This window comes from Cebus imitator, unplaced genomic scaffold, assembly GCF_001604975.1.
Source record: "Cebus imitator isolate Cc_AM_T3 unplaced genomic scaffold, Cebus_imitator-1.0 Scaffold387, whole genome shotgun sequence".
Lineage (NCBI taxonomy): Eukaryota > Metazoa > Chordata > Mammalia > Primates > Cebidae > Cebus > Cebus imitator.
In genome coordinates, this window is record NW_016107702.1 from 1,110,839 (window position 1) to 1,132,874 (window position 22,036).

At 39.3% G+C, this 22,036-nt stretch overlaps 2 protein-coding genes across 5 annotated transcripts in view; one reads left to right on the plus strand and one right to left on the minus strand.

Moving 5' to 3' along the window:
* Positions 1-15,394, plus strand: part of PARP14 (poly(ADP-ribose) polymerase family member 14) — a 95,939-nt gene extending 80,545 nt beyond the window's left edge. Inside the window, exon 17 of the mRNA XM_017508191.2 lies at positions 14,360-15,394. Within this exon, the coding sequence (XP_017363680.1) occupies positions 14,360-14,373 (14 nt within the window). The 3' untranslated portion in view covers positions 14,374-15,394. The remainder of the gene's footprint in view (positions 1-14,359) is intronic.
* The window catches only part of HSPBAP1 (HSPB1 associated protein 1), a 58,890-nt gene that overhangs the window by 15,257 nt on the left and 21,597 nt on the right, over positions 1-22,036 (minus strand). For all 4 annotated transcript variants that reach the window (XM_017508194.2, XM_017508195.2, XM_037731234.1 and 1 more), the window contains 3 exons: positions 17,037-17,218; positions 7,320-7,456; positions 3,585-3,756 (listed from right to left, as the gene is read on the minus strand). In XM_017508194.2, coding sequence (XP_017363683.1) covers positions 3,585-3,756; positions 7,320-7,456; positions 17,037-17,218 — 491 coding nt within the window. The remainder of the gene's footprint in view (positions 1-3,584; positions 3,757-7,319; positions 7,457-17,036; positions 17,219-22,036) is intronic.

The window sequence follows — 22,036 nt, forward strand, 5'->3', positions numbered from 1 at the left end:
AAGGATATCCAGGACTTGAACTCAGACCTGGACCAAGCAAACCTAATAGACATTTACAGAACTCTCCACCCCAAATCCACAGAATATACATTCTTCTCAGCACCACAACACACCTACTCTAAAATTGACCACATCGTTGCATATAAATCACTCCTCAGCAAATGCAAAGAACAGAAATCATAACAAACAGTCTCTCAGACCACAGTGCAATCAAGTTAGAATTCAGAATTCAGAAACTAATTCAGAACTGCACAGCTTCATGGAAACTGAACAACTGGCTCTTGAAAGTTGACTGGATAAACAATGAAATGAAGGCAGAAATAAAGATGTTCTTCAAAACCAACAAGAATGAAGACACAACATAGCAGAATCTCTGGGACACATTTAAAGCAGTCTCTAGAGGAAAATATATAGCAATAAATGTCCATATGAGAAGCAAGGAGAGATTTAAAATCAACACCCTATCATCAAAATTGAAAGAGCTAGAGGAGCAAGATCAAGATATCTCAAAACCTAGCGTAAGACAAGAAATAACTAAGATCAGAGCAGAACTGAAGGAGATAGAGACACAAAAAACCCTTCAAAAAATCAATAAATACAGAGCTTGTTTTTCGAAAAGATCAACAAAATAGACCACTAGCCAGATTAATTAAAAAGAAAAGAGAGAATAATCAAATAGTTGCAATAAAAAATGATAAAGGGGATTCTAAGCAAAAAGAACAAAGAGGGAGGCATCACACTACTGGACTTCAAACTATACTGCAAGGCTACAATAATCAAAACAGCACGGTACTGGTACCAAAACAGAGATATAGACCAATGGAACAGAACAGAGACCTCAGAGGCAACACAACATATCTACAACCATCCGATCTTTGACAAACCTGACAAAAACAAGCAATGGGGAAAGGAGTCCCTGTTTAATAAATGGTTTTGGGAAAACTGGCTAGCCATGCGCAGAAAGGAGAAAATGGACACCTTCCTGACACCTCACACTAAAATTAACTCCAGATGTATTAAAGACTTAAACATAAGACCTAACACCATAAAAACCCTAGAAGAAAATCTAGGCAAACCCATTCAGGACATAGGCATAGGCAAGGACTTCATAACCAGAACACCAAAAGCACTGGCAATGAAAGCCAACATAGACAAATGGGACCTAATCGAACTTCACAGCTTCTGCACAGCAAAAGAAACAGTCATTAGAGTGAATCGGCAACCAATGGAATGGGAAAAAATTTTTGCAGTCTACCCATCTGATAAAGGGCTGATATGCAGAATCCATAAAGAACTAAAACAGATTTACAAGAAAAAAACAAGCCCATTCAAAAGTGGGCGAAGGATATGAACAGACTTTACAAAAGAAGACATACATGAGGCCAACAAACATATGAAAAAATGCTCATCAACACTGGTCATTAGAGAAATGCAAATCAAAACTACACTGAGATACCATCTCATGCCAGTTAGAATTGCGATCATTAAAAAATCTGGAGACAACAGATGCTGGAGAAGATGTGGAGAAATAGGAACACTTTTACACTGTTGGTGGGAGTGTAAATTAGTTCAACCATTGTGGAAGACAGTGTGGCGATTTCTCAAGGACCTGGAAATATAAATTCCATTTGACCCAGCAATCCCATTACTGGGTATATAGCCAAAGGATTATAAATCGTTCTACTATAAGGACACATGTACACGAATGTTCACTGCAGCACTGTTTACGATAGCAAAGACCTGGATCCAACCCAAATGCCCATCAACGATAGACTGGACAGGGAAAATGTGGCACATATACACCATGGAATATCACGCAGCCATCAAAAACAATGAGTTTGTGTCCTTTGTAGGGACATGGATGAACCTGGAAACCATCATTCTCAGCAAAGTCACACAAGAACAGAAAATCAAACACCACGTATTCTCACTTATAGGAGGGTGTTGAACAATGAGAACCCATGGACACAGGGAGGGGAGCATCACACACTGGGGTCTGTTTGGGGGAAATAGGGGAGGGACAGCGGGGGGTGGGGAGTTGGGGAGAGATAGCATGGGGAGAAATGCCAGATAGAGGTGATGGGGAGGAAGGCAGCAAATCACACTGCCATGTGTGTACCTATGCAACAATCTTGCACGTTCTTCACAGGTAGCCCGAAGCCTAAAATGCAATAAAAAAAAACAACAACAAGGAATGGACAGGATGTAAGGAAAACTGATAGAATACACAAAACCACTCATTCAAATTTGGCTATTAAAGACAGAAGAGAAAATGAATTGGCAACCACTTCACACCCTCTAGAATGGCTGTAAAAATAATAATAGAAAAGGAAAACAACAAGTGTTGGGAAATATGTGAAGAAACTGGAACCCTCATACAATGCTGGTTGGTGGGAATGTAAAACGGTTCAGCTGCTATGGAAAATAGTTTGCAACTCCTCAAAAAGCAAAACAGAGGGGTTACCATATGACTCAGCAATTCTACTCCTAGGTATATACCCCAGAGTATTGAACACATATGTACACAAAAAACTTGTACATGAATGTTCAAAGCAGCATTGCTTATAATAGCCAGCAAAGCAGAAACAACCCAAATGTCCATCAACTGATGAATGGATAAGCAAAATATTGTATATTCATATAATGGAATATTATTCAGCTATAAAAAATGAAGTGCTAGTAACATTCTACAACGTGGATGACCCTTGAATACATTATGCTATGTGAAAGAAGTCAGACACAGAACGCCCTGTGTTATAATATTGTACTGTGTGAAACATTCAGAATGGTCAAATGTACAAAGATAGAAAAAGATTAGTTGTTGTCAGGGGCTGTGGGGAGAGGGGAATCCAGAGTGACTAACAGGTTGTGGCAACGGAGTGCAAGTGAAATTGTTTCAGTTGATAGCGCCTGACTGAAGGAAGCAGGAAAAGAGCCAGTGAGATGGGTACAATGGAAGGAAGACAGGCAGGAGAGAGGGATAATCAAGAGAATAAAGTCTCCTTTAAGTGACTAAGAAAATCTTTCAAATTATTAATGAAATATCAGACAGCAAGCGCCAATGTTGTAAAGGGAATTTTCCTCACTGGGAAGCAGCACTAAGCACAATACCTTTGGAAATGTTTCAGTTAGTAATTTATGAAAACAACATCCATTCTTGCTTAAAAGAAAACATTCTCAGTTCCTTCTGCCCCTGTTGGCCTACACTTGGATGCATTCCAGCCTGTGTTTATGTGTCTGGGTTCAGTTTTATCATTGAATAGATATTAACTGTGAATAAGTGTTCCAGAGATGCTCAAGTACCCACGCCTTGAACATTTTGTCTTCCTCCAAAGTCCATTCTCCTCTTTACCAATAGGAGGAGCTGTGTTCCCTCTTCCCATTTCCTTTCCAGGACCTCTGAAGCGGATGTGTCTGTGTCTGAAGCCTACCGCTGGGGAAGCTTCCTGCTAATAGCAGAGCAGAGGGAAGGAAGCCATTCTCGTTTGTACTGCGTGGGGAGGGGAAGCACATAGCAAAAGGACTTGAGAGAGTTCAGCTGTCATGTTTCCTGGCAGGTCATTAATGTTTTAAAGCCCCATTACCTGTCCTGGGCTCAGTGTAACCATATGTCTTTGAGCTTTCTGGAACTTAGGAAAACGCTTTAAATCAGGATTGACAACATTGATTTTACTGAACACACTAGATTCTTCATAAGGGATTCTAGTTGGATAAAGGAAAGGAGTATCTTCAGGAGGAAAGAGATGCCATCGTTTCCTAATTAAAAAAAAAAAAAACAACAAAAATACAAGTTAGTACTCTGATCTTAAAGATAAAACATGTAAGAACGAAAAAGATAAATGTTCATTTTTACTCATTTAAATTCAATCCCTAAGGAATACAGGCACCATCAGTGGTCAACCTGGCCATCTCTGACTCGGCGCTAGAATCCCTCTGCGGATACCCGGTGGAAGGCTGTGTAGCAACTGAGGGGCCCTTCCATTCCTGGGACAGAATCTAGCTTGTAAGATCATTCTTTCTTATCTCAAATCAAAGTCTACCTTCTCATAAATAGTTTTTATTCCTGATTCTAGAGCTAGTCCATAATAACTCCAACTCTTTCAAATATCTGTATTCTTATCTTATTCGGAGAAAACACTCACAGTTCCATCTACCAAATAGTTCCCAGACTTCTCCCAGTTTGGGTTATAAATTCCTTAAGTTAAACATTTGCTAAGTTAATCCATTAGGGAGTGGACATGCACAAATAATGCCACATAAATAAAGTAGTATAATGTAGGAATTTTCAAAAAGAAAACTGTAAAATGTTTGTCACTTAAAACAGTTTTGAAAATGGAAACATCAGACCAATGCTTTATGCCAATAGGGGAAAGACATCTGAGGCAAAAGCGAGAAAAGTAGGAGAAAAGAATGAGACCCCAAAATCTAGTTGTCTAGATGGGCAAGCAAAGAGAAAGGAGCAAAAAACCTAGTACTGAGAAGAGAAGCCCAAAGCCCTCTAGTGACCCCTTGCAGTTGTTAGAGTGGGGCTATCGAGTCCTTTCAGAACCAAGAAACAGTGGCTGCTGTTTTCAAACTAAGAAGTGTATACTGAAGTCTTATTTTGCTTTGGAAATTTGAAGGTTTTATAGAAATAGTGAAATGCTTTACTCTTCAGTAAATATTCACATTCAGGCCATGTGTGGTGGCTCATTGCCTATAACCTCAGCACTCTGCGAGGCCAACGCAGAAGGACTGCTTGAGGCCAGAAGTCAGAGACCAACTTTGGAGCATGGTAAGCATAGCAATACCTGTCGCCATAAAAACATTTTCTTAAAAAATTAGCCAGGTGTGGTGGCATGTGCCTGTAGTCCTAGCTACTCAGGAGGCTGAGATGGGAGGATTGCTTGGGCCCAGGAGTTCAAGGTGGCAGTGAGCTATGATCATGCCACTGCACTCCAGAATGGGCGACAGAGCAAGACCCTGTATCAAAAAAAAAAAAAAATTCATTTTAGAGCTATAAGGCAGCCTATCAATTTACACAGTCATCAGCTTAAAAACCACTGAGGTTCAAAAACTGTTTGCTACATCTTAAAGCTTTAATTTAAACTTAATTTAAGCTTTAAGAGCTGTTCCATTCCACTTTATGATTAGTTTGAAAGCAGTTTTCAATATTGATATGCTTTGAATGTTAGAGCTGGAAGGGCTCTGAAGAGATCATCAGTCTAACTTCATTTTCAAAGTAGTGGCAGAAAGACTCAGAGCTTGCTTAGTGGGGTGGTGGCGGATTCAGAACTAGGTCACAGATCTCCTGGCTTCTCCAGATCCCAGTTCCTTTCCCTGTACCATAGTAATATTTCATAGTAATATCAATATGACCAAAGGAATGGTCATAATGATAATCATCCCATCCAATCTGCTTTGTTTGACATAAAAAATGTAAAATGCATGAATCCTATGAGAAAAGGTATTCAATCATCATGTCATCTCCTGCTTTAAAAAACTCTCATCGCCTTCATGCTGAAAGAACAGAGAATGAACAGTGTTTGCCTGGGAGTCAAGACCCTGGGGCCTCAACCTACCTCCCTTTCTGGTTTACTCCCTCTGTCTCCAATGAACAACCTACACTGGACAACTCAAGGGGTCCTCTCTATACCCCATGCTTTCCCAGGGATCCTCTGCCCTTCCCATCTGGGTCTTTTGAACATTTATTCATCCTTCAAGGCCCACCACAAAAGGCAGCTCCTCTATGAAATCTTCCCTGATCTTTCCAACAGGAACATGACCTTTTCCACTTTTCAGTCCCACAGCTCTGTGAAACCTTTCTCTAGAGCACGGGCATTCTGCCTTGTATCCCAGCTGTCTGTCAGCTTGCCTGCACTCTGGCTGTATCAACTTTATATCATAGAAAGAATTCAGGTATTTTTTGATAATGTTTTTCCAACTTGATTTTGGCTTGTTTACCAATTCAGAACACATGGACAGCAGCTACTTAAAATGATGTCTCTCTTACCAAGTTTACGATTTTAGCCTCCGCAAGGGTAGAGACCACACTCATTTGATTTACTGTTGCATCTACAGTGTGTAGCTACATGTGACACAGTCTATACCCTTTAATAAAGACTGAATGCATCAGAGAGTGGACTAATTTTTATCATTCTATAATTTCCAGAGTTCTTCACATGTGAAATGTATCCACAGACATACTGACTGATTCTCTTGAATCCACTTTCATGTCTAATAGGTCTGAGAACTTGCACATGGCCTTTTCTGTTTTACTCTCTGTGATGCCCTGTAAATGTCCCACATAGGCAGAAGGAAAGACTGGGGTATTGTTAATTAGGGGAAAATAGGCTGCACATACATCTGAGTACATCCTCCAAGTGGCACAAACACTTAGAGTCTTACAGAACTCCAGAAACCAGGTATATCAAAAGCACTGCCTGTCCCTTATATCTTCTAGAGTCCACAGATAGATGGAGACAAAAACTGACCAAAGGTAACAATATACCGTATTGCGTCAGGTAGGCACAAACTAAAATTTAGAGTTGAAAGGGTCCAGTGTTTTTCAAACCAGGATTGCTAGCATACCTTGGAAGGGAGCTTGAGGGTAACAGTGAAGCCTCTTCCTTTCAACGAACTGCTCTGCTCTTATTTAGATTTGGAGAAAGCGTGTTCCCATTTTTAAATAGAATTTTGAAAATGATAATCTGTTATGTAAAAAAGAAAAGCTAAGCACAAGCAGGGCATAGTGGCTCACACCAGCACTTTGAGAGGCCAAGGCAGGAGGATAGCTTGAGGCCAGGAGTTCAAGACAAGCTTGGGCAACACAGCAAGACTCCATCTCTACAAAAAGTTTTTTTTTTTTTTTAAATTAGCTGGGCATGGTGGCAAACACCTGTAGTCCTAGGTAGTCGAGATGCTGAGGTGGGAGTATGGCTTGGGGTCCAGGAGCTATGATCATGCCATTGCACTCCAGCCTGGGCAACAGAGCAAGATTGTCTCAAATGTCCCTAATTTCCAAAAAAATAAAGACCAAACAGAGAGCTGTCTAGCTGACCTGGGAGTGGAATCCCAGAGTTCTAGAATTAAGTCTTTGAAGACAATCTTGATCATGGCAAGGCACGCACCTGTAAACCACCATTTCAACTGTTCTCATTTCAGAGGAGGAACCAAAACCAGAGGTTAAGAGATCTGCCTAATCATGAGGCAGGTTGACAGGATGGGGCTGAGACTAGGCCTTGGGGTACTGCCCTATTCTCTCTGCCACCCCGACTGCATGTGTGCACACATGCATGCACACACACACACACACACACACACACACACACACACATTACCTTCCTTGTACCTGGAATACCAAGTTACAACCATAGGAGTCCAGATGACAGGGTGTGTGGGCTCCCAAGGAGCCAATCCACAATGTACTTTCCTGTCCATTTCTTCCAGGAAACCCGAAGTCAGACCATTTCACATCCTGTTTTGAAATAAAGTTGCAATCCATCAAGAACTAACCAACTTCTCTGTATGGTAATGCTGCCCATTTTCACTTGCACATCTGTTATTTGGCAGTTGGAATACTCTATTATGGAAAATGCTATAGATGGAAGAGGTTAGGTTTCCAGGGCAGTTCAAGAAATCTTTTTAGCTAATAACATATCTGAATAACCACACTAATAGTAGTCATTCAACAAGTATTTACTGACTACTTACGACATGCCAGGCACTGTTCTGGAAGCTTGTAATGAATCAATGAACAGAGGAGACAAAATGCTCACTCAGATGAAGCTTACACTTTAGAGTTGGAAACAGACAATAAACAGACACCATGATGCTGATACTTAGGGAAAGCGTGTTTTGGGCAGTTAGAAAGTGAATGCAGTGGAAACGGCATTATTTCAAATACCTCTGAGATGCAAGGAAGTCAGAATGCCATATTCCCTCTAAGCAGTGCAGATATTTGTATATATAAGCAATTTACTAACTTCAGTGACCACATAAAAGAAGTCTTCTCCTATGTTAGTGGGGTTACATTTTAAAACTATTGATGCTGGAGACTTAGCTCATATCTACTAGATCAGAGTCTTCAGGTGGGTGTGTCAAATACATCTTCTGAAATACACATCTATGGATGGCTTTCAATATACTCCCCACAGTCATGAACTTCTTTTTTTTTTTGAGACGGAGTTTCGCTCTTGTTACCCAGGCTGGAGTGCAATGGCGCCATCTCGGCTCACCGCAACCTCCGCCTCCTGGGTTCAGGCAATTCTCCTGCCTCAGCCTCCTGAGTAGCTGGGATTACAGGCACGCACCACCATGCCCAGCTAATTTTTTGTATTTTTAGTAGAGACGGGGTTTCACCATGTTGACCACGATGGTCTCGATCTCTTGACCTCGTGATCCACCCGCCTCGGCCTCCCAAAGTGCTGGGATTACAGGCGTGAGCCACCGCGCCCGGCTTAGTCATGAACTTCTTAAGTGCAAAGATCTTTAGAACAGAGACAGCATGGTGCTCTGGACTTAGACTCTACATATGCCTAGTTCTGTGGGCAGATCCTGCCCAAGTCAAGTACTGGGAAAAGCCTATACTTAGAAGCTGATGGCACATTTGCAGCACAGAAAAGTAGGGTCACACATAAACCCAAATCCATATGATTAAAACAGATTTATAAGCTAGAAGAGAAAAAGAACATACTAGTGAACCAGGCATGAAGGTTCTGCCTTATTTTTATTTTCATCATGAAGTTTTCCTTTTGGTTTTAAAAAACAAAAGCAAAAAAAAAAAAAACGAAAAAACACTTTTACATGCAGAACATGGTACTCAATGCTGACACTTCTTTTATCAGCAACTGCAGTCTAAATTTTCTATTTTTAGAGGGAAAACATTAACAGCTGTATTCAAAGAGAAAGGATTTTAAAGAGATTTAATGGATGGTTTTGAGGAAGACTAGAAAGAGCATTTTCATTTTTGTTTTGAGTGATGAAAATGGCTGAATATGTGTGCACATAACTAATGTCTGTCATAGAAGGGGAAATTTTTGCAAGGTCATCACCACTGTAAGTGCACATGGCTCACATGTGGCAATTCCAGTGGGTGGCAAATATCCTGTTCTCTCCACATATAGCACATAAGCTCCATACTGGGAGCTTACCCCTGTTTTCTCAACGCCTAATTTCGTACCTGGCTCAGGGTCAGTGCTTGGAACATAATGGCTGCTTGGGAGGGAAAGAAGAATCTGTTGACTTATGACGGTTCACATAGTTCAGGCCAGCGACATTTTTGACCATCTACCACATACCTGGTATGATGCTGGGTGTTGGGGATACAAAAATTAATATAACACAGGCCAACCCTTCAAATCTAATAATGAGAGATAATCCCATAAACAGAGCCTTTCAGTATGATGTAACAAGTGCTCTGACAGAAGTATGCAGGGTATGCTTTAAGATCACAGCAGGAGGGCCCTGCACCCAAGCAGGGAGCTTAGGGGAGGCTTCCAATTAACCTGGTCCTTGTTGAACAATTTACCACACCTCAGTCTGAAGAATTTAACTAAAGGTAGCTGAAAGCCATTCAGTATAAAAAGGAAAAAAGAGAGATTTGCCTTAGCTAAGAAGAGACAGGTTATGTGATTCTTAATCTTATAGATACATCCCTTCAGGAATCTAATGAATAACAAAGCCCCTTCTCCTCAGAAACACACACACACACACACACACACACACACACACACACACACAATTTCATATATACTGTCGAGGAGGTGACAGACCAACCCCACATGAAAAACCCTGTTCTAGAGCCCTGCTTTGGAAAGAATCACCAAAGGAAGATTTTTCTACAGGGTGAGGTTACTATATGAGAAACTGAGGAGAGGCTTCCCTGACCTCCTGTCTAACAGTAATGCCTTAAAAAGCAAACCTGTTAGCCAGGTGCAGTGGCTCATGTCTGTAATCCCAGTGCTCTGAGAGGCTGAGGTGGGAGGACTGCTTAGGTCCAGGAGTTCAAGACCAGCCTGGCCAATGTTTGGTGAGGCTCTGTCTCTACAAAAAGGTTTTTAAAAAATTGGCTGGGCGTGGGGGCATGCACCTGTGGTCCCAGCTACTCAGGAGGCTAAGGAGTGAGGATCACTTGAGCTTTGGAGGACAAGGCTGCAGTGAGCTTTGTTTGTACCACTACACTCCAGCCTGGGTGACAGAGAAAGACCTTGGCTCAAAAAACAAAACAAAACAAAACAAAAAGCAAAATTGTCAGTGTAAAAATAGACAGCATTGAGAATTGAGATTATCTTCCCATTGAAGTTCAGCTACTTACAGGTTGTCTGAAGTCACTGTGGGCCCAGGAATCTGTCTTGAGTTTTGCTAGAAACAGCAGCCTGTTTGGCTGCTATATTAGTAAAACCAAAAAGGGTGATCAGTGGGGTGATCTGTCCAGGAGTCTACTTACACATATTTCCAAGAGCTGGAAAAATCTTTAAAAATCATCTATTCTCAGAAAGTTCCATTCTACACCATCCCTGAAAAGGGCAACAAGGAGCTGGATGACTACTTACTACAAAAATCAGTATCTACGTCCTGGTAGTTTACAGAGGAGGGTCCTAGATCTGCTTTCTGCAACTAAAGAGAATGAGTTTAGTTTCTGCCAGAAATTGCTATTTTTAAGTTATCAGAAAAAACTGTCCAGCTTCTCCTTCTTTTTTTTTTTAACCTAGACACAGCAGCATTCACTTTTCCTTCCAATTGCTCTTCTCTCAATTTCCTTTACTTTGTCAACAGCCCTAAAGCCTGGCTCCCAAACTGAACCCCAGACAGGCTACACAGAACCAGTATCCATGGAATTGTAACATTCCATCACCTGGACATCATACCATTAACATACTGTCAGGCAGCATTTTTATTTTTAAGCAACTAAATTATACCAAGGCTAATATTGGGCCTCCCTGTCTCTTACTTGCAGACTGTGGCTTAGCATATCTCTTCAGCCTTGACTTATAATCAAGGACTAGCCTAATATTTCCCAATTTTCCTTGTGATTTACTCTTTGACTTATTGTTTAGAAGTGTAATGTTTCATTTCAAATATTTGGGGATTTTTCAGCTATCTTTCTGTCATTAATTTTTAATTTAATTCTGTTGTGGTAAGAGAACATACTTTGTATGAATTAAGTCCTTTTGAATTATTGAAACTTGTTTTATGACCCAGAATATAATCGATCTTGATAAATGTTCCATGTGCACTTAGAAATAATGTGTTTTCTGTTGTTGGGTGGAGTGTTTTATAAATGTCAATTAAATCAAGTTGATTGTTCAAGTTTCCTGTATCCTTACTGATTTTCTGTACTACTGTATTTGTTTTACCCATTATAGAGACAGAAGTATTGAAACCCCCCTCTATAATTGTGTATTTGTCTTCTTCTCACTCTAGATTAGTCAGTTTCGTTCATGTATTTTGAAACTGTTACTGGGTTCATACACATTTGGGATTATTATGCCTGCTTGGTGAACTGATCTTTTATTGTGATGAAATGATCCTCTCTACCCAGGGTTTCCTTGTTCTGATGTCAACTTTGTCTCCTCCTTTGATTAGTGTTAGCATGAAAAAGGAGTACTTACTATATGATTCCATTTCTATGAAATTCTAGAACTGCCAAACTAACCTGCAGCCAAACAGGAAGTAGATCAGTGGTGTCTGAGAATGAGGGTGTAGGGAAAGGCAGGTTATGAAGGGACACAGGGAAACATTTGGAAATGATCAAAATGTTTGTCATCTTGAATGTGGTGATGGTTTCTTGGGTGTATGTATATGTAAAAATTAATCAAATTGTTCACCTTAAATATATGCTTTTTCTCTTCATTACATACAGTTATATCCCAATAAAGCTGTGTTTAAAAAAAATATACAATCCTACTAGTACACTTTGGTCCCACTGTCGCAACACTAGCAGCTTTGTTCACCATTGCATTTGTACCATCAGTACAAATGTCAACACTGTGAAATAAGCAAATATAATCTTAGTAGTATTATGAAAATAATTTTGATCTCAAAGAGCCTCTGAAAGGGTGTCAGGGACCCCAAGGGTCTATGGGCCACTCTGGTTTACAACTTCACAACTGTAATTACTCTATTTTTTTCTGTTCTGACTCCTCCTCTAAGTAATTCCAAAATAGTTTCTTATGAAAATACATTTAAAGTCATACTCCAGATTAAAATTATAATACTTTAATCATGTTCACAAACATTTTATAACTTAAAATTATATAAGAATACCATTTAAGACCCTTCCAAGTATGGCTGATGCTATCTGTCTGCTCTGTGCAAGCCCCGTCCAGTCTCCCCACTGACCTACGTTCTCTGTTACCTTCTGGTCTCTGCTCATGCCCTTTCTAATTTCTGTCTGTTAAAGTTCTATGTTTAACGGCCTGGCTCAGGTTCAGCCTTGGCTATGAAGCCTTCTCAACTACTTGTATCATATGCATCCGTCCCTTGCCTTCCTTCCTATATGTTTTAATTGGATTGCTATTTAAATGGTAAGCGACACAGAACGTCTGTGTCTTTAACAATATTGTAAGCTCTCTGGGCTATGTTTTATAACTTTTTATTCCTGCAAACTGCTAACATAGTGCTGAATACATAATAGGTATTTCAATGATTACATAAGTGTGTTTTTTCCTACTCTTACCATTTCTTGTTTTGATATTTCTCTGGTCTTTAGGACCCCTCAGAGAATGTTTATAGACTTAAACACCTGGCTTCATCTTTGTCAAATTTTCTGTGGCTTCTGGTTAGTCAGTGTAGCATTTGTCAGCCTTGGTAAGAAATTCTTAATCTCTCTGGCCCTCTACTATTTTTATAAGTTTTTACTTTCAGCCTCTACTTGAAGTTTCCTCCTATTAACTCTTTTCTTCCACAAATTAGATTGACTCATTGATAAATATACTGATATGACTGGAAAATATCCTGTAGCCTCAAGATGGCCTAAAAGTATGGTTTTGACACTTAAATTACTTTTGTGTATAGAAAATTAAACATTATTTTTTAGTTATGCATCATATCCTTGACTAATCCAAGTAAAGCATCTGCTATGAACATTTTGTTCTCTACTTTCCTAGAAAGGTAGCGAATTTGTGACAGTACTACAAAAAATTTCTTTCTCTCAGACTCATTAGGTAAGAATGACAGGTTTTACCTTTGGCAATTATCAATAAGTATCATCATAATTGAAGTTATTAAGAATCAACATGTAACAAAAGGGATTTTGCCTCAAGAATGCTACTCAGGTAGATTTCATTTTTATGATTTGAATTGGCTACTGAAAGTCAGGAGCCTTGTTAAGTCACCAGGACACAGAATCCCAAAATACAGTAGATGGAAGATTAGTTGTAAAATGTCTTCGACTTGAGCATGTTGAAATTAAGGCAGGTGATTCGGTAATGAATAATGGGGTCTCAAGGCCAGTGATCTCTGATGAGAAAAGTTGGAATGTAAAAATTAAGGTGTTTATCCAGCCTATCGATGGGTAGAGAGTTAATTACCTCTTTTCTGTTTATGTACCTAATGTAATTTTTCTAAGGAAAAAGAGACTCAGACAATTGCTAATGTATAATGTCCATTTAAGGGGCTGTTTGAAATTTGAATTTAAGTATTTATCCTCCATAAGTTTTGTATAGTAATTATAGTTAATTATTTTTAAAGTTGCATTTTTGGCAGGGCACGGTGGCTCATGCCTGTAATCCTAGCACTTTAGAAGGCCAAGGCAGGCAGATACTTGAGTTCAGGAGTTCGAGACCAGTCTGGCCAACATGGTGAAACCCCACCTCTACTAAAAATCCAAAATTTAGCCGGGTGTGGTGGTGCATGCCTATAATCCCAGCTACTCAGGAGGCTGAGGCAGGAGAATTGCTTGAACCCAGGAAGTGGAGGTTGCAGTAAGCCAAGATCATGTGACAGCACTCCAGCCTAGATAACAGAGTCAGACTCTGTCTCAAGAAAAAAAAAAAAAAGAAATATATGATCCAGAAAGCTTACTAATACTTTAAAGGTTTTTCTGATAAGAACAGTGATATTAACAAATGTGACTTTTTGAATAATGAAATGTATCAAGTATACTCAAAATGTGTCAACATTTGGAAGATCTACATAATTCAATAAAACAATATTTTCCAAATGATCCATGAATAACACTACATAAGATCCATTCTGTGCAAGACAGACCAATGGATTTATCATAAGAGTACAGAGTTCATTCATTACAGGTTTAGATTTTATACTGCAACTAATGAACCTTTAAGAAACTACCCCTTATCAAGTTTGGTATGGTATAAAAAAAAATCCATAAGTATCTGGAAAGGCTGTTATTAATAAATACTCTTCCCCTTTTCAGTTTCATATGTGTGAGAGGCAAAGTTTTCTTCATATATTTCAAACAAACCAACAAATTGCAACAGCTTGAATGGTGAAGCAGAAGATCCAGCTGTCTTCTTACAGCTAGACATCAAGGAGACATACCATAATGTACAACAATCCATCCCTCTAATGACATTAAAAATTTTTGAATACAGTTATTTTCTTAAAAATATTATATATGTTAACATATAGTGGGTTGTGTCATTTTAAATTAATAAACATTTAAAAAATATACATATTTTAATGTTTACCTACCCACCATTTTATGGTAGATGTAAGAAAGCTTGAAACAGCAAGTAATGAGACTTGGTGACTAAATGAATTAAACTGATATAGGTACCTGTGATGTAAGAAGACTTGGTGCCCAGAAAATTTTGAGACAAAAGATGACATAAGCTTAATGGACTTGGTTATTCATAGCAGAATTAATTGCCATGATGTGAGCTGGCAGAAAATGCATTCAACCAAAAAATCAGATTTTATAAGGGCTCAGTTAGAATTCCAGCACATTGGCAAAACACGACGTTTCATATCCACACTTAATGGACAGGTCACACACCTGCATAGTGCTGCCTTGCCTGGGATGGGACAGAACTACTAATGGGGTCAGAGCAAAGACTCATCCAAAGCAGAGTGAGCTTAGACTCAGAACAGAGAGTACCAATAGGGCTGAATGTATGCAGACCCGCTGTACGCACAGTAGCAATTGAGGCTCTGGAAGTAGTTAAAGCTCTGAAGGCAGACTATTTGGGTTACCCCTTCCAAGTTGTATAATCTTAGAAAAGGTTTACTTAACCTCTTTGGGTCTCATTTTTCTTAAAATAGGGATAATTATTAAATCATAGAGTTATTTTGAGGATTATAAAAGTAAAGCATTAGAAAAGTTCCCCCAAAAAAGTAAGTACTTGATCAATGTTACTATTAAGCAATATTTTATCTGAAACATGGAGTAAAGTACTAGTCTAATTTACAGAGTGGCAGGGGGTGTGTATGAGAAATATAACATAACACTTTTAAAGTTAACTATGAAATCTGTAAGTTCCATAATTAAAGAACCACAAATTGATCACAATTAAGGTTCTAAGAAAAACATCTACCTTAAAATTATCATTTAAAAATGAGTAAATAGATTTTGTATTGACTTTGGATTCAGAGGCATTTACTGATTGTTTTAAAAATCTATGCACTTCTTTCATGGTTATGAGAATGAAAATACATTCTCAACTAACAACTATGAGAGGCTGGGCTGGTTGGCTCATGCCTATAATCTCAGCACTTTGGGAGGCCGAGGCAGGTGGATCACTTGAGGTTGGGAGTTCGAGACCAGATTGGCCAACATGGTGAAACTCTGTCTCTACAAAAAAATACAAAAATCAACTGGGCATAAAGGCAGGTGGGGTCGGGGGTGGGTGGTGGCTGTGGCAGGAGAATTGCTTAAACCTGGGAGGCAGAGGTTGCAGTGATTCAAAAATTGCACCACTGCATTCTAGCCTGGGTGACAGAGTGAGACTCCATCTCAAAACAACAACAACAACAACAACAACCAAAAAAAACGACTATGGGGCAAGGTGACATATTTTTCCTTTTTTTTTAATAACAAAGCAAAATTAAGCCAGGGGCAGTGGCACGTTCCTGTACTTCCAGCAACTTGGGAGGCTGAGATGAGAGGATCTATTATAATAACTATGTTAACATCAGCATTTACAACTAGGCTCAACATGAAAAGCAAAAATATACACTGAATGGAAAATTACTCAGGAGCCAAAGAACTATTAGCCTACATGAAAGGGAAGTCCAGAGAGTGGGTGGTGGCAGAGAAGGGAAGGGGTGAAATACTTCTGTCCACAAAGGAGGGGCAGGAAGAAAGACTCTGGAGCCTTGGCCTGAGTAGGGGCAAGGCAGAGTCCTCCAAACAGCTTCCCGGATGGCTCCCATTGCTGCCCCACACCTAAGACACACATGGAAACAGGAGCAGAGAGTTTGCAAAATTATCTCACAAAATAAACTGCCAGTTTAAGGTAGAAAACACTTAAAAGAAAAGAGGATATAGTAGTCTGGAAACTGTTGTCAGTTATGTCAACATACGGCAAAGAACTTCCATAATCTTACTTCTGCAAGTCACTCCCACACTTCTACAGGGCTCTACCAGCAAATAGTGGGAGCCAAGTGTTCTCTGCATCAGGCCACAAACTGCCATAGAAAACAGTTGTCCTAAACCTCCAGAGCAGATAGAAATTGCAGCAGCAGCCTTGTCACGCACAGCCCAAGGAATGCTTCTTCACAGAATCAGCTTTATGCTTTCAACTGCCTCACTGAGGTAGGATAAGAACTTATATGGTGGTCAGGAGGCAATGAAGATTTATACACAATCTATGCTTCTAATATACTCCAAACTGACTCAAGTACTGTTTAAAAGCAAAGGAGGGTGTGTAGGAAGTTTGCGAGTAGGAAAACAAGGAAGCCTGCTCATCTGTGTGAGCCAAATGGTATACTTCTCTTGAGCAAATCTTTTGGTTTGAGTGGGTAAAATACTCAAGACTCATGGTGACTACTTATGAGAGAAAAAGGCAGAGAAGGCGCCAGGGAGATTCTGATTTGTGATCTTTTCTCAAAAACAAATTCCTACCAAGATTTTAAAAAAGGTATTGACTTACCTGGAAAATATCTGTCTTATCTTCAAATAGATTGACAAAATATTTATAGTCAGCATAAGCCCAGAACTTGGAATGATCATAATCTCTAAATGGTCCAGAGATACTAGACTGGTCACAGTTCCACGTCAGAAACTCTTCAAGAGTAGCTTCTACATAACTACATGTAGTTTCAAATTGAGGAACTGCAATGTAAGAGAATGCAACTTTAAATGTATAATGAACACATTTCCTAATTATTGTTGTTTTTTTAAAAATAAAAATAATTTCAACCAAAAAGTTAACTTTCAAGACTAATTAAGGCTGGCGCAGTGGCTCATGCCTGTAATCCCAGCACTTTGCAAGGCTGAGGTGGGAGGACTGCTTGAGCCCCAAGAGTTTGAGATCATCCTGAACAACATGGTGAAATGTTGTCTATACAAAAAATACAAAAAAATTAGCTGGGTGTGGTAGCATGTGCCTGTAGTTCCAGCTACTTGGGAGGCTGAGGCAGGAGGATCACTTAAGCCCTGGAGGTTGAAGCTGCGGTGAGTAGAGATTGTGCCACCACACTCCAGCCTGGGTAACACAGTGAGATGCTGTCTCAAAACAAACAAACAAACAAAATCCAAAAAGGACCAATATCATCAAAAATGTACCATCACAGCACAGTAGTATATAAAGTTTAATTTTGACAAACAAAGTGCATGTGGCAAGAAAGCTGCATGACTCTGGGAAATAGGAGTTATTTCTAAATGATTTAAGTAACTCCACCATAAGCCTAAACACATTATACTGTCTTAGGAGTTTTCACTTCCTAGAATTCAATCCAACTGAATACTAAAGCCATTAAATGAGCTACTTACCCCTAGGGTGGACTGAGCAGGACTTTTCTGTTGAGGCCAGTTATCTTAGGCAAGCCTGATTTGCAGCCCTAGAACCTGGCCTCATTAGAAGGCTTCAATTTCTTTTACAGTAAGCTCTGTACTTAAAAAATGTTAATCTAAAAATATAAAAATTACATATGAGAACTGCTACTATCAGGGGAAAATTACCATGAATGGAATGAATGGAAATGACAGATCTTTTCATTTCCATAATGATATCAAAATAGAATTTTTTCACTCTTTCCTCGTAGTAGCATCCTAAAGGTACTGTTCTGATTTTGTTATAATGGCAATTTCTTTCTGGGCAGTATAGTTGTTTTTCTTAGTTTCCCTTATGCAATGAAATTATTCCTTTCTAATTTTACCATGACTATTCTTTCATTTAATGTTGAAGTAGTCTAGGCAACTATAATTTTCATCCTACTTACTGTAAAGTGTTAGGTAAGAAGCTCAACCCAGGTCAGGATTTGGCAGCAGTGTACAAACTAAGCTTGTTTTTAATTATTATAAAAGGGGTCTAAAATAGTTTTTACACAACAAGATAACAACTATTTTTCCATTTTGTTAAACTTTCATCATTTTACAAATAAGAAATAATACATGGTGCCTGAGCTCTAGACATGTCTTTTGATCACGCTATCCCCCCTACTTTCAGATGTTTAGGGTTATTTCTACAACTGCTTGCCAAATTTACTGCCAACTGAGATACAACACTACCACTGAGCACGTATCTTGGCAAACAAATCTGATCCAAAATGCTATGTGATGTTCTCTATCTGTTTCCTAAAATAAACTAAGGAACACACAATATTCAAAAATGCCAATTATTAACACTTCTATTTCAAGTATTCTAGATAAACTCCAACCAAGACCTAAAATGGAAATAAGAAATATACTCAACAGAGAGGAAACAAAGTTATCCTTACTTTTAAAATCATATGCCTGTCTAACTAGAAAACCCACCAAAACAACAAAGAACTACCTAGGCTAATAAGTGGGTGCACACAATAAAAACATACAGAAACAAATGGCTTTTATCTATGATCAATCACAACCAGTTAGAAAACTGTAATAGGCAAAAATATTTCCTTCATAACAGCTATACAAAATTTACAATATTTTAAGGAATCTACAGACCTATATGAAAACTCTGTCACCCAGGCTGGAGGCTGGAGGGCAGTAGTGTGGTCAGAGCCTTGAACTGCTGGGCTTAAGCAATCCTCCTGCCTCAGCTTCCTGAGTAGCTAAGACTACATGTGTGCACCATCACACCTGGCTAATTTTAAGGTTTTTTTTTTTTTTTTTTTTTTTTTGTAGAGACAGGGTCTTGCTATGTTACCCAGGCTGTTCTGGAACTCTCAGCCTCAAGTGATCCTTCTGTCTAGGCCTCCTACAGTGCTGAGATTATGGGTGTGAGTCACAGTGCCATGTCACAATCTTCATAATATATAAAGAATTCAAAAAAATTTTTAAAGCCTAAAATCCTAATAAGGAAATAGTCAAAGAACAATTATCAGGAAAAAATACAAATTACTAATAAACATGAACATATATTCAACATCACCAGCAATCAAATAAATGTAGTGTGTTTTTTTGGTTTGTTTTGTTTTTTTGAGACAGAGTCTCATTCTGTGGCCCAAGCTGGAGTGCAGTGACACAATCTTGGCTCCCTGCAACCTCCGCCTCTGGGGTCAAGTGATTCTCATGACTCCCAAGTAGCTGGGGTTACAGGCGTGCACCACCATGCCCAGTGAATTTTTTGTATTTTTGGTAGAGATGGAGTTTCACAATGTGCCCAGGCTGGTCTTGAACTCCTAAGCTCAGGTAATCCTCCCGCCTTGGCCTCCCAAAGTGCTAGGATTACAGGCATGGGCCACTGAGCCCAGCAAAATAAATGATAAAATAATGAGATAACATTTTTCACATAACAGGGCCTTGCTCCGTCTCCCAGCCTTGAGTTCAGCAGCATGATCATGGCTTACTGCAGCCTCAACCTCCCAGGCTCAGGTGATCCTCCCATCTCAACCTCCCAGGTAGCTGGGACAAGAGGTACACACTACCATGCCCAGGTTATTTGTTTGTACTTTTTGTAGAGACAGGGTTGTGCTATGTTGCCTAGGCTGGTCTTGAGCTCCTGGGCTCAAGCAATTCTCCTGCCCCAGCCTCCCAAATTGCTGAGATTACAGGCATGAGCCACCATGCCCAGCTTCAAAGATTTTTAAGATAAGTTTCAGTTTTGTCCAAGGAATAGCAAAACAGGAACCCTTACATGTTCTGAAAAGAATATAAATGGAAACCACCTTCCTGCAAAGCCCTTAGCCATATGTTTCAAAGCCTTTTCATTCTTTCACTTCACAAATATCTGAATGTCCATTAAGTGCTCAGCCCATGATGAGATGTGGCCCTTGCCCTCAAAGAAGTGATCATCTTGAGGGGAAGAGACTTTAAACAGGTAATAACACAACCATGTGATTACAACTGTGCTAAGTGTTACTAAGAAATATAAAGCATTCTGAGGTAATTGAAGAGAAGGATAGATCTGGTCAGGAAAAATGACATTTAAGCTAAGATCTGACAGAAGGAGATGAATTAATTAGATAAAGCTGGGGGAAAGGGAAGTGAGAAAAGAGAGGCTAGACACAGGGAATGACATACAAATGCAAAGGCCCTGAAGTAGGAAGAAACAAAGCCCTGGAAATGCAGAACCTGAAAAACGCTTGTCTGGCCTGAGCTCAGAGACAGAAATGATGCTGGGCCTTCCCCACCACACCAGACATTATGGTATTCAGCCTAAGGGTAATGGGAAGCCATTTAAGGGTTTTAAGCAGATAAATAAGATTAGATTTGTTTTTCTAAAAGGTGTCTCTGGCTTCACTATGAGAAATGGTGTGGGAAGGGAGGGCAAGGGGTGCAGAGAGACTAGGATGAGGCCAAGCAACTACGGAGGTGAGAGAGAGCGATCAGGGTAATGCCCACTAGAGGATGGCTGTGGAGACAGACAGAAGCAGGCAGATGCTAGATATTTAGGATGTAAGTCACTGAGTCATAAGATACCACTCAAGACAGGCAATCAAAATGACTCAGAGGTTCTAGTGTAACGAGTTTCACAGGTAGTGCTGCTACTGATGGTAATGCCCATATCCTTTGACCCAGTAACTCTCCTTCTAGGAATCAATCCTAAGGAAGTAATCAGAAACTCTGACAAAATTTGTTTGCAAAGATGTTCACTATTGTCTTTTTAAAATTTAAAACTTGTAAGCAACCTAAATCATCAAAAATTTTAAAATAAGATACTAGCGACAATGAAATATTAGGTGGCCATTGAAAAGTCACACAATCTCAAGAGAAGCTGCTCATGTGAAAGAAAAAGCAAGTTGTGAAAATTAATATAACTTTATGTTTAAATTACAAGGCGGCCTATATGGCCATACCTCAAAATATAACTAGTGATTATCTTTGGGTAGTGGGACATTTGCAAGTCATATACTTAATGAGGGTAGTATCTAGCATATATAAAGAACTCTTACAACTCAATAATAAAAAGACAAAAACAATTAGAAAGCAAAGGATCCCAATAGGCATTTTTCCAAAGAAGCTATACAAATAGCCAATACACACATAAAAAGATGCTCAGCATTATTAGTCCTTAGGGAAACACAAATCAAAACTATAATAACACTTCCCATACACTAGAATAGGTATGATTTTTTAAGTGGAGTGTTGCCAAGGATGTGGAACAAACTGGAACTGTCATACATTAAAGGTGAGAATATAAAATGGTACAGCTGCTTTGGAAGACAGTTTCTCAAAATGTTAAACACAGAATTACTGTATGACCCAGCAATTCTACTCCAAGAGAAATGAAAATATATATCCACACAAAAAATTGTACATGAATGCTCACAGTAGCATTATTTGTAATAGCCAAAAAATGGAGCAACTCAAATGTCCATCAACTGATGAAAAGATAAATAAAATGTAAATATTTGTACAACAAAATATTATTTGGCAATAAAAAGAAGTATTGGCCGGGCGCGGTGGCTCAAGCCTGTAATCCCAGCACTTTGGGAGGCCGAGGTGGGTGGATCACGAGGTCAAGAGATCAAGACCATCCTGGTCAACATGGTGAAACCCCGT